Raw genomic sequence first — 25,209 nt, forward strand, 5'->3', positions numbered from 1 at the left:
AAGTTTATTTGTAGTAGTTTGTGTTGTGAGGTATACTGCGACACCAGATGGTAAAAGTAGGCTAATGCAAAAAAAAAAAAAAAAAAGTAAATATGCCAAGGGAAATTAGGCTCCTAGCTTGTTTTTCAAAGCTTGACTAACCAGTTATGTCATAACAAATCCTGCTCTGGGCAAAAAAGGCTTTGGTGCTGCTGCTTTGGCATCTTAACTGCTATGCATGTCAGTTCAGGCCAGGCAGAGCAATCCAGCCATTCTCAACCTGAGGGACTCCAAACTAGGAATTCAGTTCATGAATCATGCAGACCCCAGGCTCCAGCATGAAATCACTCATTTGTTGCATTTTTCCATGGACTGAAAAAGTTGGACAGTGAATGCCAGAAGCTATTGCAAGAATGGGGATTTTTCTACCTCGTAATGCTTTCAGGAACTACCCACTTCACTCCGATTCTATGAATAGAGAGAAGATTGGGAGCAGGAGTATGGGTTAACGGGCTGGAAAAGGAGAATGGAATAAACGTACAGCTCCATCTCTCAGAAATAATTTCATCTTGAATGTGACTTCACTTCCTGAAAAAAGTCCAGCCTACAGATGTAGCATGTAGTTATCAGGTGCCTTTTTTCTTCTCTTATCAGTGTTGTAAAGTTTTACGGCACTGAGGTCTTGGGGGTGTAAGGTTCACCATACAATAGCTGCTGCTGCATGGTCCTCTCTGTTCGCTGGATACATTAAAATTAACAATTGAAGATGAGTCCAAATGAAGATCAGGACTGACATTTGGGACTTAATCAGGTAAGCTTGTTACATAAATAACACATTTGTTCCCAAGAATAATGTATCACGCATTATTTTATGGCAGCTTATGACATCATTATGGAAGTTTTACGGGTGTAGTTTAGTATCCTTTTGTTCACACTGATCAGAGGTCATACAGTCAAAGTTAAACATAAACTTAATTAAAAAGAAGAGTTTCACTCTGTTTTGTGCTTCTCTCAGACTCTGTGAAGCTCTGGCGTGTGCAGACTAGAACACAAAGAGAAAATATGTTGCTCTGAGGGAAAGGGACTGAGTAATGCAAGGTAATCATTGACACAGTAAACCTGTTGACATTTCTGTCCTCATAAAAAAAAAAGCCTGACCTCTAGGAGGGTGAATACCCATGCATGAATGTCAGGACATCATCTTAAAAAACACACATAAATGCCTGTCAATCATTACTCAGGAAAGGGAAAAAACGATCACTGTGTGTTGTGAATGTCAAATGTTTTTGCTATGTAAGCACTCTCACGGAGGTACATACCACGCAGGGTGCTTTCTGCTTAGCTGCAGAGGTGTTTAGTACACGAACAAGCAAATCCTCAACAAGAAATCCTCAAGTTAAACTGAGTTTACTGAATCAACGCTGTCAAATCATAGACTGTGAAAAAGAAGTGCACAGAGCTACTGGGCCGTCACCCGTTGGTTTGAAGACAGCCGTTTTGAAGCGTCAGTTGTTTGGCTTTTTGCCAATTGGCATCTCGTTTTTTTCTGGAGCCGGAAGTGACCATATTTGGACAAGAAGGTGGAGCTGGAGGGCAGTGAGGGGTGGATCTTACTGAGAGCCTGAGGACATTGCACACCCATCTATACCAGAAACCTGACTGCACCTAGCTAGAGGGCGCGTAGAACTGGTAGGGGGGGGGCTGAGTATTGAATGAATATAGTGGACGTGGGGAGGGGCCCATAGCAAATGCCTGTGTAAAGGATCCAGAGTTATGTTCTACACCCCTGGCTGGCTATGCCATGCAAAGTTACTGATAACAAAGCAAGCTTCCGGACATATAGTTAACATGCAGTCAACATGGTTGAGTTAACAGCACAGCGGGGGTCACTAATGCTAGCACTAGCTTGCTAGCTTGGTTAGCAAGGTGCATTCGTAATTCATATTGATTGGGATGCTAATTTTGGCGAGTGAAAAAATAAACTCAAAACAAAATGTAATGTAAAAAATTAACAGCCAACTCAGAGTGTTTTTTTCGGAGACATTTTTAGGAGATTAAAATGTCTGAATTAACTTTGACAAACTGAAACAGACTGTGAAAGAGTCAAAGTTTAAGAAGAAAACATGGACAATACCCAAAAACAAGTTCACACCTATTTAATTTAATTAATTGTACACTGTGCCATAGACATGCACAGCTACACCTCTGTCCTGACTGACAGGTTGCTGTGGTAGCGACTTGTCAATTATAAGGTAGCCACGCCTTCACACATACCCTGCTTTATCATCTGTTTTACTCTAAATGTGACCATAATACAAAAATGACAAATCGTGCTGTATTTTAGAAGACTCAAAACTAGCGACTGAGATCAAAAACTCTTTAGGAAACAGTTTACTGAGGTAATAAATCAAGTCAGAACTATGGCCATTTTTCCATAGACTTCTAAATAATCTGACTTCTTTTTGCAAACAACCCCCTGCTGGCCATTAGAAAGAATGCAGGTCAAAGGCACTTCCACATTAACTTTTCCAGACCCAGAGGCTATGTTGATGTCTTTTACACAGTCTATGTGGAATTCGGTAGGTTTTTGCATTGCAACCCCTCACTGGTGACTCACAGTGGCTTTGTCTGCTCAGACATGATACACAGTAAGTCTGTATTTTCCAACGCAATTTACACCAGCTGTCATCCTTCCTAAAGTCCTTGTTTGCCTGCCTGAGTTCATTCAGGGTAGAAATAGGTCCGAATAGCCGAGCTGCACCTACTGTATTAGTGCTAAAATGACACCGTACCTGCCTTTCGAAGCCAAGGCTTTTATTTACAGAATGTACAGCCCTTTTCATTCATCAGGTGTCAACTGTTTTTCTTTCTTCCTGAGCACGTCTGCACCTTATAATCTATGTATTCTCATACATACTAATAAACGATAGTAGCAAGTCAGGAGCAAACATGTCTCCGAATGAAGGAAGGACATTCCACTTGGTCCCATATTATGATTCCTCCACCCCAGCATCGACACAAGCGACAGTTGTGAAGGAGGAAATTGAGGAAAGCACACACACACACACACACACACACACACACCTCCACTGCCTGCACCTCACTGCCTACTGTTTCTTATTCCTCGCAGGTCAGAGGGATTTATGGTGAAACTGCATGTCCCACCACACATTCATCATGTATAAGTCAACAAAAGGTAAGTCACCTGAAGGTATGACACATGGTCGCCACAGATTCCTCCCCTCTGCTGCTTCAGAAGGGAACAATTTTCACTTTCAGTTTCACTTAATGAAGTCATAGACGCTTGTGTGTGAACACCGTCGTGAACTGAATCCAAATGTTTTTTATGTCTAAATCAGAACAAGCACAGCATGTCCTGCCTCAAACTCTTTTTCCCTCTGTTACTGCTCTTAATGTCACAGCCGGGCTCTTAGACTGAGACAAATATGGGTGGCACGCGATTAAACTAAATAACAAAATGATTTATTGACTGCGAGATAATCCAAACAGACAAACACAAACAAATAGATGGGAGGAATCTGTGAAGTCAGTAGAGTAGGGAGTAGATGAGTGAAAATGTGCTGCATGGGTGTTGTGCTGGCTGCTGCTCTGGCTTACATGCATCAGGCACAGCGGGCCCAGGTGTGTCCCATGCTTCTGATTAAGCTCCTAATTGGTCTGCAGCCCTGAAGACAGAAAGCACAGCAGTAGCAGAGTGAACCAAGCAGAGGGGCCATCACATTTATCATAATATAGATAATTTAGCCAGCACTTATGGTTGGTTTGTGTTTTTGCTTGAAGTTCCTTCTCGAGGACTGTTCGTTCTTAATTAGCTGTCATAATCAATTAGCATAGAAGGCAGCCTCATGGGGAATGTATATGTGTTTGGTTACATAATAAGCATTACGGTTCTGGTGCACTGTCAGTATCACTGCAGTTTCTTTAGAAGTATTTCTGTTTATACTCCAAAAATGTTTAATCATGTTGCATTTAGTGCTCCTAATTTTTCAGCACTGTAAGTTGCTGTTCTTGGGGATGGTTAAGGTTTATACTGTTTATACAGAGAAAATTGGCTGTACGTTATTGTTCAACTGGGCAATAACAGCGATATCATTAAAAGGGATGAATTCGATGAATAATTTTTTTAACCTACATTTATAAACATGAGCCTTTTAACATGTTACTGTTTTAATTCTTATGGACCACACAACTGAATATTCAGTAAATAGTGGCTTATCCTCTCCTGTTCGAGGGTTGTTTTCACTTCCTGTTTACCTCTGAAAATGTAAATGTTCCCTGCACACAGTCTGTGCTGTGAACATTTTCCTGATATGAGTATACAGTGAATGCTCACCTTATTAGTGTATAAATGAGGAACTGTCATGTACCTGCACTGTCGTTTCAGTTTAGTGCAGCATTATTGAGCCAAAAGACTGTTGTCAGTAATAACTGGTCCTGCATGTCTGCCATAGATCCAGTTCCCTCAGGTGTGTTGAGAAATTCTTTGAATAGGTGTGTCAAATAATCTTTCAACTTGAGTTGCTTTTAATGTTTTTTGGTATGAGGTATGAGCTCAGTTTATGTGGATACAAAATGACATCCATGCTGGTGGGGTTTTCTCCTTTCAGATGACATTTATGCATATGCACTGTCCAAGACCCTGACAAAAGTTTCATCACCTGCAACTGTAGGACTCTACTCTGCATGTCAGAATCGAATTCACATGATCCTCAGACAAATGGAAGGTATGTAGACTGTATTTGCACCCCAGCATGGCATCTCTTTAGTCTGCTGGATGGCTGAACCACTCGAAGCCCTGTGACAGTGTCTACCCTTTCTGGAATAAGGTCTTGAGAATTCAGATGTTGCCATCAGACAAAAAACTAAACTTCAAACAATTTGCATGCAAACAGTGTTTATGTAACTGTGTTAAGTGTTCACTCCACTGTGTTCACTGTAAACATGACTGCAACGTAAGATATTATGGGATGGTGACTGTGGAAACTGCACCTGTTGATAATAAAAATGCTGTGGCAGCACAATATCATTACAACATGATGTGTAATTCTTGCCTTGGCTTAGACACTGCGGTCAGAAAATCACGGTGCTACTCCTTAGCATGTGAATGACCTGTGCACCACCTCAGAGCTGGCTTATGCTTTAAGGACTTCTTCATCACCGACTGATTGAAAAGTTGTTGTGTATTTCTGCTCTGCAGGCCTCTAGGGGATCTCTTTGTCCTTAGGTACACATACCATAATCCTCCCAAACACTGTACACAGCAAACAGCGGTGCAAATATATCCTAACTAAAGGTGTGCTCCTATGTCATACCTTATACTCTATATTTCCCCTAACACATTCATGTCATATGGGATGTTGAGTAAATAATAGTAATCAAAAGTGGTTGTCTTAAAAAGGCTGTGTGCACCTTTCAGAGGCTGCACAACAATCCCCACTGCATCAATTTCAGCACAGCAAGTCTAAGCAAAACATACAACATCAAATTACAGTTACAGTAAACCAGTGTCTGCTAACTTAAAAGCATATTTTTGACAACATAGTCTTCTTGCTCAGGAAATATGTGAAGATTCAAATGTGAAAATACTTTTTCAGTTTAAAGACAAGTGACATTGAACAGGCTTCAATAGAAAAGACAAGTTTAAGGTTGTTTCTTTGTGGTACTCAGAAGGTCTTGGATTATCATGATGATGTTTTTTTTTTTAACCTTGGCAGATAGAATACACATGTTGGTCCAAGCCTTATGTTCACATACTGATGCCCACGCAATATTAAAGCTTCAAATGCTGCAAGTCAGCTAACTAATACTGTTATTCACTAACTCTAGATTTGACTTTTTTTTATATATTGTGCATCTTTTCTTGTTTTGAACAGTTGAAACTAACTACCAACTACCCAGCATGTTGTTTTACCTGCTTTGATACCTGTCTGCCTTGATTCATATTATTTAACCTTACATGTATGCCAACCCACCAAATGATTTATGCTAAATGTAATATTATGTTTTGTGTCTCTTCAGTGAACATGAAGCAGGAGGCTTCAAGGATTGAGCAGGAATACAATGGAAAATTCAAGCCTCGCTCAGTTAACCCTTCATTTACTGGCTTTCTAGCGCTCATTGGCCGAATGCTCTTCTACAGGCCCATTTGGACTAAGGAGAACCAGGATCACCATAACATCAGGTTCATTTATGTGCATTTTAGTGCCTGGCATTTTGCCGGCAGTGACCTGCTCTGGGCCGGCCTAGCTATACGGTTGTTTCAGGCCATGCAGATGAACTTTGGGAAATTGCAGCTTGTACTCTACCGTGTTGCTCAACATGATGAAGAAGAGGAAGTCAGGAAGAAGGTTTGTGAATTGTCCTAACTTTTCTCAGTTACTAAACAAAGAGTCTACAGTTAGTCGCTCTGTGTGGCTGTTCTCAGGTACAGCTGTGCTTTAAGATAAATGCATGCTAACATGCTCACAATAACAATCATAGTTTAGTTAACGAATGTACTAAGATTTGCTAATTTGCACTAAACACAGCTTATGTCACGAATCTTGCAATTATTTGGTCATCATTAAAGGTCATAAAAATGTTGCACATAGCCTGTTTTTGCTTTTGGTAGAAAGCTGTTCCCAGTCAGAACTGATTAAAGCAAGTTGAGTTTCTGCAAAGGCCACATCACTGTTGAGTTGCACAATGTGATTTTCAGATGAAAAGCTAGCTAATAATAGCTATCAGGATTGATCATCTGACAGCCATCTAGAACCATGCCGCTAGCTAAAAACAATTCAATGGCATCTAATCTGCTTTGTGTTTGTTCTGTGTTTCATTTTTCTAAAAAATTTCAGATTGTGGAGGACAGTACTAACCATTGGAGGTCCAAAAAGGTTTGCTGCTGCCCTCTGTGGCTTCTCATCCTGTCCATTCTTGTGGTACCAATTATCGTCCTGGTATTCTGGTTGTCTTTTGGCCTTCCTGAAATAGAACCTGATCAGGGGGTGAATGGAACAACAGGCCAGGTGGGTGTGCTGGAGGGTCTGGTCATTGCTGCATTAGGAGTACCAGCAGCAAGCGCATTGAGGTTCGCCTTTCTGATGGGTAAGAACCTGATCTTCAACCAGGATCTGAACATCAAGAGGGGCATGGACAATGAGCGGGTCAGCAGCAAACTGGGCTTCATGAACGAAGTGAGGAAGGAAATGTGGTTTCTGTCCCGCTTCATTCAGTTTATGGAAGTCTTTGAGAGTAGAAGGATCCGAGTGGTACTGAAGATCACCAATCTGGATCGGTGCTCCCCCAAGAAAATTGTTGCAGTTCTGGATGCCATTAATATTCTGCTTTCAGACGAGGAAAGTCCATATATTTCCATTCTGGCCGTCAACCCGGAGGTTCTTGTACAGAAAGTGAATTTTGCAGATGGCTGCTTCAGCAAGGAGGACAGAGCATATGCACTATTGAACTCCATTGTGACTCTGGCCTTCACAGTCCCACCACTGTGTGAAGACTCAAAGCGCAGTTTATTTTACAGCCTCGCTATCAATTCAAAAATCCCTGAGGACGTAAGCATGAGGAAAGATAAACTGAGAAGAAGGGGCCTCAAAAACAAATCTTCCCCAGATATATCTTCAGTGGAGACTGGATTGGAAATGAAAGAATCAAATCCACTGATCGATAAAACTCCAGCAGCACTGGATGTAAAGGAGGAGGAGGTAGAGACATTGATCAGGAGCATCCTGGCCAGCAATGACAGCAATCTAAACAAGTACATGTTAGATGATGCTATGTCTATGAGAAGAGTGATCAACTCCATTCGAGTGACTGTGATAATCATGAAGTCCTTGAAAAGAGAGCTTCCTCAACCAGAATATATTGCAGCATGGGTGGTCTTAGCCAATCAGTGGCCCTGCCGCCTAAGCTGGATCATCCAGTGTGTGGAAGATGCTCAGCAAAGAGCAAATATTGATCAGTCGAGTGTGTCCAACATTGATGATTTAAAGACCATATGGAAAGTCTTCAGTGAGTCCAGGGCAGAGCTGTATGTGATGAGCGCTCAGATTGAGGACCTCCTCGAGCAGGATGGAGATCCTGAGATGTTTGAAACATTTCTCACAGTAGATTTTAAATTCACCATAAAGGACTTGAAGACATTTGAAGTTGCAACGGTGAACCTAGATCATACGATAAGGAAGGAGCTGGCTCAGATCAGAGGGACGTCCAGGCTGAAAGATTCTGGTTGGATGAGGAACCTAGCTCCTCTGCCAATCACGACTATCATCAAAATGAATACAGAGGATGTATGTAAAGAGGTAAGACATTTCTCCGAAGTTATGACCTTTAACATCTCAGTCCTGGTTGATTTGGCAACACCTGTGGTCAGTGGTGGTAACAGCAAGTGTGATTTAAGTCCCCCCACCACTCAAAAACATGTTTTTTTTTTCTTTTTATTCCTTCAGTTGATTGTTTGAGCTTCACTGTGCAGAATGATGTATGTGCAGAGTTCGACACTAGAAGGGTGTTTACACATTCATCTGCTGAAAGTGGAAAGTTTCTGTCTTCATTGAAAATCCAATTTTAAAGAGGCAGGCATACTCGTTTGATTTGTGACATTACAAATAGTTTGGGACAAAATCCTGGTCCAATATTCATCGTGAAACTTGAAGCCTGCAAAGCACAAACACAGAGAATGGACTTTTATGTAAAGTGGAAGACGTGCTTAAAGGAATTAAACCTTTGAAATGACACATATTTGCCTAAGCATAGATTCAAGATTTTTAAATTAGGGACAAGGAATATGCGTAATTTTAAGGATTTTAACAAGACAACAGAACTTCTTTAGAACTACAAACACATAATTAGGTGAGTAAACAGTGAAGCTGTTATCAGTGAGATAAAATTACAAACACTGTGAATTTCCTGTGAATCTCTTGTGCATTGGTAGGAAATTTTAATCAAGCGCGGGAATGGCGGACCCCACCACTAACAATGATTATATACTAAGTATTATTTATCTGTGTTTCTTATGCTTCTTTTTCTTAGCTGGAAAGGATGGAATATCCAAGTAAGTATGCAGATATTGTGAGAAGCAACAAGCTCAGTGGTTCGGCACTGGTCTTTGGCGACGCAGACGACCTGAAAAGCCTCCTCGATATGACCTTGGGTGAATGGGCAACTTTCCGACTGCACTTCCTGGGTTTACCATCACATCTTCGCCCACAATACAAGAACACGTTACCGACACCTCCTCAGTCTCAGAACCAGCTGCCGAGACATGTTGCCCATCATTACTCATCCAGTCTGGTTAACAGCTACATGTAGGAATTCAGCCCATTTCTCTCTGACACCCCTAAATTGAATATGTACAGCCAGCATGTAGCTTAGCATAATGACGGGAAGCAGAGCAAAATAGCTAGCCTGGCTCTGTCCAAAGTTTAAATTTACACCTACCAGCACATACATACTATGTTTTTGTATGTATTAAACAAGCAAGATGGCATGAGATCAAGTTTGGACTGAGCAAGGCTAGCAGTTTGTCCCGCTCCCTGTCTTTATACTAAGCTAAGCCTAACCACCTAACTCACCCAAGAACATGAGTAAATAATGCAAAACAATGCAATATTCTTTTAGGTCACTATTAGTTTATTTGGTTGTTTAAGTTGGTTCACACTTTATTCAAACTTGAATCACTATAGTTTGTCTTCAAAATTAGCTATAAACCAGTTGTGGGGATAAGATTCCTGCTCAACACTGTTGTTTAGCTTGTCTGAACTAACTTTCCTGTTAGTATGAACATGTCTGACCATTCTCCTCTGACCTCTGTCTGATTAAGTGGTAGTGATACAGTAGTTCAGACAGTTGCAGTATCTGCACCGCTGTCACTGGTGATGATAATGAGCTCATACTATAGATACACAACCTCTGTGCTTCTCAGTCTGTCAATGTCTCACTGTCACTGCTGCTCAAATGTCTACCTGGATTCCCTTTTGCTCCCTCCACCGCTCAAACGTGCCTCTTCTCGACAATCCCCTTGAGGCATTTCAATTGATCACTCCCTGCGTTCTCATCTGGGGGGTGATGAGACATTAAGCCTTTATACCAAATTGAATTGCTTTCTGTCTGGTATCAAACATTTATTTGTAATGAGTTGCCTGACTGGACTGAATGATTTTGGTTTATCGCATTTTGCCCATGATTCCAATTTACCCAACAAACATTCAGTTATTCTTTTTAAGGCATTGTGGTTCAGTCATCTATATTTGTGAATACACAAACAAAAATTAGGACATGGTGATCTTAATCTAACTGGATTAAGGTTAATTTCAACACATTTTAACAAATGTATGAGTAACATTCATGAACTGGGGGGTTTATTTAAGTGTGAAATATTTACAATCATTTCATTTAGCTAGAGGAGCTTGTGATAGACTCATTAGTAAAAATACTGCTTAGAAAAATGGTTAATCCCCTGTAACTACAATCACCTATGTCAAATAACTGTCATGTACATGTTTGTTTACTGAAGTGAGAGAAGGGGTCTTTTTCATGGATCACATTTTCCTATAATAGACATTTTTCACAGCAGATATTTCAGTACGTCACAGTAGGAAACGCAGATTCACTGCTTAAGTTTCAGGGTGCATGCTGGCTCACTGTGACACTTGGCAGGTAACAGAGCTATTGCTAATGATCCTAATAACACCTGTGCCTTTCCTCCTATGACACTCTAAAATAATGTGAAAAAGGTCTCTTATGAGACTGCACTGTTAGATTTTCCTGTGTCAATGTGTTACAGAAGGTGACAAACAGAGAAGGATCAGGAAGATAAAAAGCTGTAAAATATGTTACCTCAAGAGAAGACACAGAGCAACTACTGTTTTCCCACTGCTTTTAAAATCATTTTCAATACAATTAAAAACATATAATTACATATTAGATGACTTCCTGTAGAGTAATAAGAATCTAAAGGGGTTCTATTTTCAGTCTCTTCACTTTTACCGCTCCATCGCACAAAACTGTCACAAGCATTTGAAGATATTTAAGGGAAAATTGAGGGGTTATCCATCAGCAACTGAGGCTATTGTTGTAAGCTGTAAAGGGTTAACAGGAGCAGGAGGCTGCCTCATGCACAAAACCTCAACTAGGTTTTACACATTCATTTTGTTGTTGTTGTTTTTTTAAGTACAGTAACTTTTATAGTAAGTTTCCTCTGGACTCAGTGAAAATGCCTATGCTAGACATCATGAATGAATGCTATAAGTTTCAAAAAGCTGAACTCTAATAAAGTTGAAGTCAGAGAACATTAACTGAATATTTAGGCGGAAATCCTTTTGATGTGTTTAGGCATACTTTATTGATCGTTGAGCAGAAAATCAAATACAGTATATGTGCTGTGGTAAACTGTAATTATTAATTTCTTGCAAATCAAATGTAAACTCTGGCAAATAAAATGCATATGTAAAAGTGTTCCATAATAAAAAATGCTCATCCAGTGAATATAACTCTGTTGTGTGGCACTTCTCGCAGCCCAAGCAATGTGCTGACTCATTAATGATATTTTAACATCAAAGTTAAATGAATGTTAAATAATCAGCTGAAGGTTTATTTCATCTGGATTCCTTTGAACTGTTTCCCGTCAGAAAGTTGCAAACATTAATTTGGCTGAAAATATCAGACTAACAAACCTCAGGCATTTCAATAAAAGCAATACCATTACATCACCATATACACTGAAAGCATACAGTACGTAATGAGGGTCTTAACACCAATAGAAGAGACTAATCATAACAGCATCCTCTGATTTCATACTTTCTCCTAACTTACTGTTGATGTTTCAAAACATTGGATTAAGGAGCCAATAGTACAAATTGTAATAGAGTAATTCTTTGAATAAAATATTTACCTGTGGACCATCTACCTGTCGAGCCAGGCTGATAGAAAAGTGGCAGGAGGCACCAGAAACAACAGGTCCTAAACACTGTATACCAACTTCTAAAATCCATTTAATATCTCCAGTTGATGTGTATTAAAGTAAACATATCTAAGGTAGGATTCATTAACACTTAGTGGTTGTTTTTCCCAGGTAACGAGAAGAGACACCATTACAACAACCTAAATAAACACAGCAGTCGCTTTGCAATTACTCATACTGAGGTATAAAAGCTCAAAAGGTGAGAAGTCTAGTAATTTTCTGTTTTCAGATAGATACTTTGTCAAAGTAGATACATTTAATAAGGCATAACTGTATGTAAGATACATTTTAACCATTATTTGCATTATAAGACGCACAGTTCATATATTCAAGGCACGCGTGCAATTCAAAATAATGCCAAACAACTTCTATCCTAACAATCTTCTCAAATTCAACAGTTTTAGGCATAGCAGTTAGCAATTACGCTCATGGTAAAGTCATAATAAACTGAGACACCACATGCCTCGTCTAGAAAAGAAAAACATATTTGGACAATTTAGGAATGTACGAAAAAAAATTGCTTACTTAAAGAAGTAGCACAAAAATCATCTGCTAATAGGCACGTTTCAGAGAACACCACAGTGATAGAATACATATTATTATATTTCTAAATGGATCCCACATTTAAATTAGTAATATTGATGTACCAGTACAATGCCAGGTCCTTATATTAATGCAGCAGTTCCCCTGGATATATTACCATTACAGCCACAGCAGGATTACTTCCGGGTTGTTTGGCTGGAGGTAAATCACTTGCGTCCCAAGGACTCAGCCAGCTTCTTGAGCCTTTTCTTCAGCTCCAGAGGAAATTTCTCGTAGCACTTTTTACAAACAGGCTTCATGTCAAACTCAACAAACTTGTTCCTGCAAAAGAAAGAAACACCATGGCAATGCTAAAAATGTAATCAAATGATTTGTCTCTGATCCACATTAACCTTACAGATTTCCCTCCCATATGCATCATCATTAAAATATTATCACTGCAGGTTTTAATTTTTCTGAAGCCTCAGTCCCCTCATTTCACATTACATTAGCATTAGGGCCATGCATTTAGGGGGTGACACCCATCTTCTGGAATTATGATGGTCAACACTGAAATTATCCTGCAGCTTTGCACTATAAGGCAAGACAGCAATTATCTCATTCAAACCAAAACATAAAAATGTAGTTGACAGCTTGTTTCTCATAAGCAGAGCTGAAACAATTGGTCGATGGACAGAAAATTAATCAGCAACTACTCTGATAATCAACAGTTTGAGTCGATTTTCAAAATAACATCGAAAGTTCAATGCATTGCAATTGAAACGCAAGTAAATAGACAAAACACTAGCAACTGGAGAAAACATCCTCACCAATGTGACAGCACATGCACAGAATTTATTAAAATATAAATATATAAATAAAAACACTGCGAAGTGAGAAAGCACAACCAAATACAGAAAGAAAACAGCAAAAGTGATGACCATTCCCTGACGCACCTAGGACACATTATTTTAGGGATGCACGATAACTGTTTTTTAAAACCGATACCGATAACCGATAACTTTAAGCTCCTAAAGGCCGATACCGACAACACACACATATACCTAACATCATGACATCAATACCACGAACAAAACCAAAAACAGTTTTGACTCTTTAAATGAAGAGATATTTATTTTTCCAATGAAAAACTATTGGTAAGCCTCTCAAACACGTTCTTAAAGCTATCAAACAAACCTATTTGATATCTCACATCAATTTAAATAAGGTGCATTACTTACTGATATAAAAAATAAAGGCCCCTTGAAATGATGCAAATACATGCATCAGGATTACAAACTGAAAAAGTGTATTCCAGAAGTTTACAAAAAATAAATATACATAGAAAATTAATACACTGGCACAAGTTAAGATTCAAACATTTCTATTTAAACAAACTGAAAAAGTGCATTCCTCAATGACAACAAAAATAATGCACAGTACATATTGTACTGACAGAAGTTAGAAGACGGCACTCTTAAATACTCAATTTTGATTGGTCAATCGCGAAAATTCAGTGGTGTTCCTAACAGTCAGACTAAAGGGGCAATTCCTTAATGTACCAAGCTCAATAACAAATCGCCAGCTGATTTGAGTGGCATAATATGGAGCATTTTCCGTACATTATTTTTAATTTGTTTGGAGAGGACCAAACACTTGGCTGGAGAATGATGCCCCCAGCAAAAAAGATGAGAAAAGTAAAGAACAACGCTGGACCGACAGCAGGAGCGATATTAAGACACAAAAGACTTGAGGACCCAGAGATTGACCAGATTGAAGCCGACAGACACGAAAAAAACACCAAGAGAAACACAGCATGGACAATCGGCTAAAAGCTAAAAGACTGCTTAGTGGAGACAAAACTGGAGACAGATTTTTTAATGTCTGACGCTGAAAGCAGAAATCAGCTGATGCAGGACTTTTATCCATCAGTCCGAAAAAATAGCGGTAAACCAAACTCTGTCTCCAGCTACGTCTCTCTCAGGTCTGGGATATCCCATCACTTCTCCACATTTGACATGATTTCGCTGAATATCTGTAAAGAAATAAGTTTTCCTGCTTGCCGGCCTGCGCACAGTGAGAGGTGGTTGCTACGCAACGTAGGTGTTTACTTTCAGAGCCGCTGCGCAGTGAGAGCGGTGACAGGCAAGAGTAGACTCATTGTACATCAATAAAATATGTTTTAATCACTATTTTGTGTCACACTATTGAATGCTTTAGTAGTAAGCCGTGTTCTAAGCGGGATAACGTATAGTGAGCAGTTTCCTACGAAGAAGTGTCGCGTCACATGGTGATGTCAGTGACGTCACGCTGTGACATGAAACACTGTGACATGACACACTGTGACATGACACACTGTGACATGACACGCTGACATCACACTGTGACATCACATCACACGGTGACATCACAAACTGACATCACACACTGACATCACACACACATCACACACGGTGACATCACACACACATCACACACGGTGACATCACACAGTGACATCACACAGTGACATCACACAGTGACATCAAACTGTGACATCACACACTGACATCACAGTGTGACATCACAGTGTGACATCACAGTGTGACATCACAGTGACATCAGAGATAACACAGTGACATCAGAGATAACACAGTGACATCACACACTGACATCACATGGTGATGTAAGTGACATCACGCTGTGACATGACACGCTGTGACATGACACGCTGACATCACACTGTGACATCACATCACACGGTGACATCACACGGTGACATCACACACACATCACACACGGTGACATCACACACTGACATCACACACTGACATCACACTGTGACAGCTGGCCAAAACAACAACAAACGGCTGCGCGTCCACGAGTAAACAGCAACTGGTGGTGTTCTTATGGACAATGTTCATCGATGACAACAGAGGAGGAATGCCTCTGTTGCTCAGAGTGGGACTTGCGGCCAGGAGATACGCGTTTGTTGTTGTTTGGCCAGCTGTTCCTCTCTCTGCCTCCGCATCCTCCTTTCAACGAGCTCCTCGTCCGTGTACTCCGGCTAAAAACGGTAAGGACGTCCATCGTAAACAAAGTCATCGTCCACCACCTCAAGTCAAGCACCATCACGTCCATGATTAAATCTTCAATAACCTTAGCCTGTGGGTCATCTTTGGCAAATTTCTTGGACTTTTCGAAAGCCTCGCCGACGCGTAAGTCCCGGTGGCTTCTTTGCGGCTGGCTTGATAACGTTAGCGTCTTTAGCAGGCCGGCCGTCCTCATACGCTTTCCAAACTCCGTCAAAGTGGTGGTTATGTTTCAGGTGACTGATCGGGTATTAAAGCATGTGCCATTTCTCGCTCCTAGTGGAGCTCGCTTGGAACATTTGTTACGAATAACCAGCGAACAATCTTCTTCGGAAACTTTGAAGAAGTCTGAACTCTGTTTTCATAAGCACGCTGTGCTGCATGCTGCATTCAAGGTGTAACGTACATTCCCCCGTTCCCTCGTTTGCCAGTCGTTCTTTCGGCCTATTTAAGTTCATGTTTCTATTTTTTGTGTGTAACATGTGAAAAAATACTGCGAATGTTAGTTCAAGTCAGCAACTAGCAAAATTTGTTGTTTTCTCGCATGAGGGGGTATTCTTGATTTTTCCCAGTGAGAAGGAGTTTTTCTGATTATGCTAACGTCACTTGAACGCAGCATTCACTGCAGGCCATCCGGGTCTCATAGTGGGAGCGAAAACACATACGTTATCGGGGCTGTTCATCATGATATCGGACTTATCGGAATGACATCATAATTTCCTGTTATCGGCCCGATAACTATCGGCCCAATAATTATCGTGCATCCCAACATTATTTGCAAACATATTTTGTGGCTCATGAAATTAGTGGATGGAAGTTTTTGAAGTTTTAATATTCTTATTGTACAATTTAGATATTACTTCAGATATCTGTTCTTAATCAACCACTACCATTTTACTGATTGCTAGCATACTAATTCAAATCTGAATCATGCAATCAGAATGTTTAACCAAAAAAAACATATTGTTTTTATTCAGTGAACTTTTAAACGTAATTTCTGTTTATTCTTTGTGACTTGCAGAATTTCTGCATTTAGTTGTGCTTTCTGTATTTGTAGTGGTGTATTTTTGCATGTTGTGATGTGATGTTGTGTCAATGTGTTAAACTTTCAGGACCATCGTACAAAATTGTGCTAATTTATGCTCCTTCAATGTGAGGATTTTCTGTTTGCTTTACAACACTTTAAACTGCATATCTTTGGGTTTTAGTCTGTTAAATTAACAAAACAAGACATTTGACAACGTCACCTTGGACTATTTTCGATAAGGAAAATAATAGTACTAGTACTTGTATTGAGCCAAAATCATGTTTAGTATACATGTATACTTCAGAGGTTTTGCACAATCACCATTGACACAAAACAACTGGAGGGTGTTGGTTCATGCATAGAAAATAAATGAGATGATGACAATATGCCATAATATTAAGTTTAGTGAGCAAACAAGGAACACCACAGAAAAAGAGGAAGCAGAGATAGCACCAACCGATCGATGGAGTAGCAAGCTGTTAAGAATAACTACAGACAGACAGCAGGTTTTTTCTTGCGGTCTTTGACATCACGCTCGCGTCTGGCAAGACGCCGTTTCAGCTCCTCAGGCATACGCTCATAGCAGTGCTTACACACTGGCTTCAGGTCAATTTCAACAAACTTGTCTCTGAATTACCATAGATGCAGCAAGCACAGCATGTAAGAGAAATTGTAGAAAAAGAGGTAAAGTTGTAGCAGGAGAGTGAAATACACAAAGGCAAGTGTTAAGACTAAGACTAGCAGGGGTTAAGTAGAAGTGTTACCGAAAAACTGAGAGAAAAAAGACAATATCAGGTGGTAGTATTGTGCATGCTTAGTTAGGATAATAAGCTATTCTTGAGCAACAACACTTACTTGAGAGTGAGTTTTGTGTTGCAGGTGGAGCATGAGAAGCAACTGACACACCAGGCCTTGTTGAGAGCAGACACCACTGAGGAGGTCACAGAAGAAAAAAAACATTCACTTCAAGAAACATTTGATCCAAAACACTGAAACACTGCACTTAACATGTACTTAATTCACTGATACTGACCATCGCCTTCAATCACACGGTTACAGTGATAGCACACATCGCCGAAGAGCTAGATAACAGAGAAACAAGGAGATCCAGTGTTTATACAACAAACGTAAATTTTATTTGGTGAAGCAATGACGTGGTGCTTTCGTCTTTCTTTTTTTTTTTTTTTTTACACTTTACCATGATTTTTACTTAACTGTTTTTTCTTACCTGGTTATAATGAGTCTCGCAGTAAGCTAACCCCTTCCTTTCATAATGCCTATGGCCGAGGAAAGGCTTCTCACACTTGGCACACACAAAATGCTGTAAACAAAAACAAATGATGCTGAGAGGGAAAGGGGAGGACCAGGTGGCAAAACACATGGAGACATGGAGATTTCTTTACAGAACACTTATTCAGTATGTACTGCGTAGTATGTGATTACGCTGATATTACTATAGTAATCCTTCAGTGTTGTTTTTTTTTTTTATTTTAATCACATTTAGCCCAGATGTGCTATGGAGAAACCAGAGTAATATTTCTACAGTAGTCCCACACTCTTTTTAAAATACTTCTACTTTTCTCAACCCTGCCAGATGAAGTGGTTAAATACAACATTAATTTCAGCTAATGATTGTTTTTAGTATTAAATCGACTGCTATACACTGTTAATAGTCTTGAGTCTTTTTATGCAGTATAAAATTCAGCATCCTCCGGTTGGATGAACACAAGTTGATCTGCTGCCTCAGGAGAAATATTCTTTTTTAAAGTGCTCACATCACTCCTACTGCCTAAAATTAACTCATTAACAGTGTTTTGGTTCTGAAGTGGTTTATTTCATTAATTTTATTCTCTTGTGCATAAACAATGGTAACTAAATACGAAATTCATTATAGACTTTCAATTCTGCTTCTGTGTGAAGACAGATTTACATCTGTAAAAACATGGTACGCATGCCATTTGTCCACTATTATAAACCTGTCAGTGGTCTTGTCTGAAGCTGACTCCCTGTTATGGAACTTGCAATGCGTAGAGGACTTTTAACAGGCACAGAAAGTGTTGCATGAACCAATGCCACTTGATTTTCTTACTTATTCTGAATTATTTCAGTAGTTTTTGTATTTAATGGCCCATACCAAATACAATCATGAACAGGGTAGACATGGTCATCTTTCCTAAAGTAATCACCAAAAAGCCCTTCTTTCAGAGAAGCTACTTCGTAAGAAAACCAGGCCTCAAAACAACAAACAGTAACATGTTTAACATTCATTTTAAATGCAGGAGAGTAACATTGTATCTAGTGCACTAATAAATAGTCTCTTTCTTGTTCACAAACCTCCACATGCCACTGCTTGCCCATAGCATTGACAACGCGCCCCTCAATGGGTCTCCTACAGGCACCACAGATTGGTACACCCATCTTGTCGTGGCAGGGCAGACAGTACAGCTCTCCCTTAAGTTCCCTGGCTTCGGCTGTCAGCTCCTTCCTGTGAACAGAGAAACAGTGAAACATGTTAAATACAGAGGAACACAGGCTTTGAGTCCACTGTTATAGATCACTTTTCATGTGGACCTGAAATATATTCTGAAGCTAAGAGTGCACCGTTTTCTGCTCTAAACAGTGGGATGGAGTGGAAGGACTGACCCGCAGTTGTTGCAGTTGAAGTGGTCTGGGTGATAGGGGTCATTCTTAAAGATCAGTGGCTGCTCTTCGATGATGGCATGGCACTTCTGGCAGATATACTTGCCCAGGCCACGAGCTTTCTCACGGTTATGGCACGGGCGACACAGGTGCCTGAGGGAAATGGAGAAAGGTGGACAAAATTTAGGGGTGTCAAGAAAGAGTCTGCAGCGTCAAATAATGTTTTGACATACTCTGTCACGGCTGCTCAAAATTCCATTATTTGTTAGAAAGCAAGTGAGTGAATAACCAGCTTGATGTGTGTGTAACCACCTGCTTTACAGGGTGTCACAGTGTTGTATTAAGACTGTAATAAGATGGGATACTTACCTGCCAGCATTTTTGACAAACCCCACGTCCGCAAGCACAGCGTGGCAAATGTCACAGCAGAAGCAGTCAGGGTGCCAACTATTGTTCATGGCCTTAATGACACGACCAATGATGAACTCCCCTGAGGGAAACCATAAGTGAGAGATCAGCCTGAGGCAAGTCGAAGTTTGACTTTTCCAATATTTCTTGGGACTAGATGCTATTTTGGGGTACTGTACAGTGGTTTCTAATGAGCGCTTCATTATGGAGTTATCGTGTTAAAATACAATGCACTGCAGTGCTTTCTATAGTGTTCTCAAAGTGACACTTTAATGCTGAATGCATTTTAATTGTCCATTTAATTTAATTAGAGCATGTCTGTCTCTCCCTCGACACAGTCAAGCAGTATTTAAATTGAGCTTATGTAGCACTAAAATGCATCCTGGGCGATGTAACCACAAGTGGGAAGTTCTAAGTAAAAAGTATGAATAGCCTTAAAGACCAGTGGGGATCTGATCTCTGTTAACAACAAATGATGTCAGGGATCCTTACGTCCACATATGTACCAAAGAACAGTGGTTCCCAAACCGGGGTGGTTAAAAAAGGGGAGGTGCGGTGAGGGCCAAATGCTTTGCTATGCACTGCATGCAAAGTGTGGAGAAGTTTACGAAAGGTCTGTCAAATAAACAAGCAGACAATGATCCAGGAATGCCTTTATGCACAAAAGGGGGATTAACAGACACATTTTGGGGACCACTGGTGCAGCATGAACACAGAGATGTCTGTGACAGCATTAAATGAATGCTTACTCAACCTTTTTTTTTTTTCATATCATGCCAAACCTCCCACACACGACTGATTTGCCAATGCCAAACAACAAGGCAAGGATATGATAGGATTTTTATTGGATATTATAGGATTTTTTTCCCTCTCTATCTTCAGTCCCTTCAAATAAAATCAAATGTGAACAGGGGGCGAAGTCTAATAAAAAAATAATCACTTGAGGCACACCTGACATGCATTCTGGTGCCAAGTCTAGATGCTGTCCATCTGAATCAGACAAAGCCAGAGTGTGAATATATCTGAATATCCATTTCTATTCTTCATCTATTCTTTATTGTGGTCCCTGTTAGCTAAGTGGTCACTAGTCTTTCACACAACCCCACAAATACTAGACCTGGACAGTGTAAATTAACAAGGCTCTGCAACACTCACCACACTGATGACAGCAAGGGGCAAAGAGCATCTGGAAGTCATGTTCACAATATTTTCTTCCTTCAAACTGTCAAAAGAAGATTGACATTCTATCACTCAAGAGAAACATTAAAAACATTCTCTATATAAACGAGTACCAGACAAATCATGACCACACATGCGGTGCACAAAGTATTGCTCATTATCATGTTATGACTATTTGAGTACACTACCTCATAGAAGAGTCCCTCTGGAAACTGCTGGAAACACTGGGCACACACAAAGCACTGCTCATGGTACAGCTCTCCGTTACTATTGACAATCTTCTCAGTCGCAGCGAAGCCACTCTTACATCTCTCACAGGCCGCATTGGCCAGGGCATTAGCAATGCTGTTGGATGCGACAAGGAAATACACATTAGTACATCACTTCCCCAGAGTTCCTGTCATATGTTAGGCTGACAACTGACTGGGATGTGAGGCTGGACCAGTGTTTATCATTTCTCACATAACTCTTGCATTAACTGTTCTGCTTGTTTCAGCTGTCACCATGGAGAATGGAAATAATGTGTGGGGGACTCACTAACACTCTTACTCACTGTACAGTCATCACCTAATTTGGTAAAGGGATAGAGGTACTGAAACCAAGCAGACAGATGATGTGCAGCCTTTCCTCCACACACACACTCAGACAATATCTTTACAAACACAAAGTACAAAGTTTAATACTACGCCACAACACACAAGTTTCCGTTTATAGTTCAGTTAAGTTTAAGACCAATGCTGACTGGGGCGTCAAGTGAAACATAACAATGTGAGAATTAGGCCAAATGAAAAAGTAATTAAACTAGCCCGGCCAAACTTAACGTTAACTTATCATTTATTCCCAGTAATGGCTTGACATACATTGAGTCAATTTATCTAATTTGAATCCTGGTTATATCTGAACGTTCATACAGGACATTTAAGTTATGGGGCGGTAATAATTTGCGAGTTAATTTGACTAACCGCTATTCAGCTAACTAGCATGCTAACCTTAGCTCCAATGAAGGTAAGAACACTCGTGTTATTTCGCAAACGTTCGTGCGGTAGCTATAACGTTAACGTTTAAACTGTGAACCATCCTCTAAACTGTTGCCGTGAGCCAACATATGCATTGACAGTAACATTTTTGCTGGTGCCTTAAAATGGGCATATGTGGTCGCCGTTAGCTAACTTTACCCCAGTTAGCTTGCTAGCTGATTAGCGGTTGTGTATGGTTACTACTACGCAAGATGACGAAAACTCTTACCTGCCCGTCATTCCAGCCACGCCCAGCATCACCTCTTGGCACGGAAAGTTTAGAAACGTTGCTAACAAATCGAGATAAACTGGTGTGGATATTCCTGTCGCCGAGTTACCAAAGTTTTGAGAGGAGAGCAGACTCTCCTGGCGCCGTGCAGTCCCTCCTCAGCAGAGCCGTACCGTGGCTCTGAGCTGGCAGCGACTTCAGAACACCCAGTTGGGGAGTGTCCATGGAAGTTTAACATTACCATCTTTCTAAATCTGCTTCACCAGTCTGATTGAGCTGGGTTTTTAAGAGCTCGTCTGGATTACAGCTGGGAACAACATATAGATAAATATAGATAGATAGAAACAACACATTGATGGTGTGTATGTGAATATACTGGATGTCTCTGCCCAAGTGTCAAAACAAAGCCACATATACAGCACACACTTTTTTATGAGGAGACAAATATGGAAATATACTGAAATATCTAATAGGAGGGTTTAAAGTAAAACAAAAGAAAACTTGTCTTAGATAATGATAGGCTAGATATAATTTCAGTTCAGAAGTACCTTTGGGCTTTATAGCCATAATTCATATATGCAGCTATTAATTAAATAACACTTAAAATCACATATTCTCTGTTCACACATTTATGTTAAAAATATGGGTATACTGTAGGCATAAATATGTACAAAGCAAATCTTTCTAATAATTGTAAAACACATATCTAATTAATGTATCAGATTCAGATGTATCAGACACAACTTAAAACACTTGTCATTAATGTAATATTTGCCACAAGTGAAGTTCCTGGGATGCTTATCATTATTTATAATATAAATAACGTTAAATTATTCATAGATCCCTTCCTGAATATCCAATATCCAGTAGAGGGAGACGTACAGCAAAGAGCATGCCATCGCAGTCAAGAGGTCTACAAGTGAAAACACCTATGTGGGGGTGTGTACAGGGAAATGAATTCAACTTTGTTAATGTACAGTGGAGTCAAAGTAATACCTGTTTTCCATATAGCATCTCAATCACCCCTTTGCTGACAAAGGCACCAAAGTCACACTATCTCCTTCAAAATGTCTATGATTTATTACTTGCCTTTCAGGTGTGATGTTCCAACAGCACAGTTCATCACTTCAGTGCTGTTTGACAGCTGACTCCATGAATGTTCCCGTGAGGGTTTCTTGATACAAAGCTGTGAGACCCAGTGGCTGACAGTCTTCATAAAACTTACAAAACTGTGTTTGGAATAATGGAGGAATGATGAGGATTTGAGTAACACCAGCAATCTGACTTCATCAGCTCTTCGTCCGCACCTGAAGTGCTGGTAGCATCACTCCCGTCCAAGAAATCACGAATTGTCCTTTTAAATCCTACAACTTAACATTTTATCAGCTGTGGGTGGAACAGGAGACAGCACTCAAGTTATGTCTTTTATGTGATTTCACTTAATGGAGCTATTATTTGACTGTGTCCTGTCTTGCTTGTGTCTGTTTTTATGTCCTCTTGTTTACTGTTATTTATATATATATATATATACTTGCCATGGAAGCACTCTGCTCTGACGGTAAGTGCAGTATAAATAACATTTACTTGTATTGTATTACACTCATTCATTTTCTATGTAACGATCCAATTTCCACACAGGCAATCGGCGATTGGAGGGGGGATTCCATCCCCCTTGTTAACAAAATGACCAAAATGCTTCCCTCATAGTTAGCTGCCATCCCTCCTCTTTATCCCCTAGTAGCAAAGAGAGTGCAGGAGCAGACAGGTCTAGCTGATCCTTTATCTGGCTGAGTTTATCTGGTTTGTGCAAATTAGGCCTTGTTCACACTGCCAGACTAAATCCCTTATTTGGTATATCCAGATAGTATCCAGATTGATTTTAAGAAGTCTGGACAGCAAAAAACCCACATGAAATGTGAATTTTAAAACATTCAGAGGTGGTTTGAAATGCAGTTCCAGTTGGATTTCTACAGATGTGTCTCAGTCCGGACGGTCTGGCTGCTTAAATCAGATTTCAAAGTTCCTTTTGCATCACTTGCAACATGACAGACAACGTCGCCAAATCCAGGGTTAAGGAAGTGCATTAGAGCGGCCGAGCAGAATACATGCTGCTACTAGCAGAGTGGTATGGAGGATGACACAGAGAACAGCCCGTGGACACGCTGAAACAATTTCTCTGCTGGCACTTTGGGAGGAGGCTTCTGTACAGGCAGAGCTGGAATGCTGTAGCACCATCAAACGTAGATATTGATGGCTCTGTTGTTACGACATCAACCTGATATTAGTGGCGTCTGGACACGCAAATCCGATCTGATCACTTGCAAAGAACAGTGTGGTCAGTCTGTCTCAAAGATCTGATCTGAGAAACTAGTCTGATTTGGTTGCAGTCTGAACAAAGCCTTAATATGTACGGCCCGACCATGACTCTGAAATATCAGCAGCCTTACTGTGCAAATCCATGGTGCTGTCTCTGGTGTTTGAAGTAGCAGAAAGATTTGTAATTGCACCTATTGCTCTCAGTCCCACCCTTCTGTCAGTTTCTTCTTAGATCTATCATATTCTCTGAACTATATACTATAAATACTCAATTCTCTTCTACATTGTAGCCTATATTGAAAAATTAACAAATCACAGACTGCTCACAGGGATGTTTGAAACTTAACCTAATAATCCAACCTGAACATGATAAAAACTAAAATGAGTCACTGTTTATCCTAATTTGTCATGTGAAATTGTGACATGCTGTAGTCAGTCAGTCAAGTGAACCACCAAAATTCACCAAAATATGGTAAATAAATGATGTAATGATGATTAAAACACTGACATTAAGGTGAAGTCTGACTTCAGTAGTGCAGTCTTTTATTATCGCTCTCGTTTTCCATTACTGGTGATCCGAGAGAAGATAAATCCAGCAGATTGGTAAATGCAGCAGGGCCCATGAAGCTAGAAACCTATCCGTATTCATCCTCAAATACAGACATTATTTTCTGAGATGTTGAGGAATCAAGACACACCAGCGTGAAGACAGTAAATCTGGATACTGCTATGGTCATGTAAACAGGGATATGAATAACCAGGTTTCTCATGTTCCAGCGTTATGTAGAGGGTTTGATTAAAACCACCATATGACTCAAACCATTATGCTGTTCATGTGCACATACTCA

The 25,209-nt window shown here is 40.1% G+C and overlaps 2 protein-coding genes across 3 annotated transcripts; one reads left to right on the forward strand and one right to left on the reverse strand.

Annotated features, from left to right (window-relative positions):
* The first annotated feature begins 384 nt into the window (after window positions 1-384).
* On the forward strand, window positions 385-11,470 carry nkpd1 (NTPase, KAP family P-loop domain containing 1). 2 transcript variants are annotated; one of them, XM_041965770.1, is made up of 6 exons: window positions 385-790; window positions 3,110-3,175; window positions 4,608-4,724; window positions 6,019-6,347; window positions 6,837-8,294; window positions 9,025-11,470. In XM_041965770.1, the coding sequence occupies exons 2-6, from the start codon at window positions 3,136-3,138 to the stop codon at window positions 9,301-9,303; spliced, it is 2,223 nt and encodes a 740-aa protein (XP_041821704.1). In that variant the 5' UTR covers window positions 385-790; window positions 3,110-3,135; the 3' UTR covers window positions 9,304-11,470. The 2 variants fall into 2 exon arrangements, with proteins under 2 accessions (XP_041821704.1, XP_041821730.1); XM_041965796.1 differs by lacking the exon at window positions 385-790 and having other exon boundaries at window positions 3,057-3,175.
* LOC121627165 (LIM and senescent cell antigen-like-containing domain protein 1) lies at window positions 11,317-22,214 on the reverse strand. Its single transcript, XM_041965910.1, has 10 exons — window positions 22,046-22,214; window positions 20,989-21,145; window positions 20,777-20,843; window positions 19,583-19,703; window positions 19,217-19,366; window positions 18,908-19,058; window positions 17,802-17,894; window positions 17,607-17,655; window positions 17,429-17,504; window positions 11,317-12,817 (listed from the first exon to the last, which is right to left on the reverse strand). The coding sequence occupies exons 1-10, from the start codon at window positions 22,072-22,074 to the stop codon at window positions 12,703-12,705; spliced, it is 1,008 nt and encodes a 335-aa protein (XP_041821844.1). The 5' UTR covers window positions 22,075-22,214; the 3' UTR covers window positions 11,317-12,702.
* Window positions 22,215-25,209: the final 2,995 nt, after the last annotated feature.

This window comes from Chelmon rostratus, chromosome 1 (genome assembly GCF_017976325.1).
Source record: "Chelmon rostratus isolate fCheRos1 chromosome 1, fCheRos1.pri, whole genome shotgun sequence".
NCBI lineage: Eukaryota > Metazoa > Chordata > Actinopteri > Chaetodontiformes > Chaetodontidae > Chelmon > Chelmon rostratus.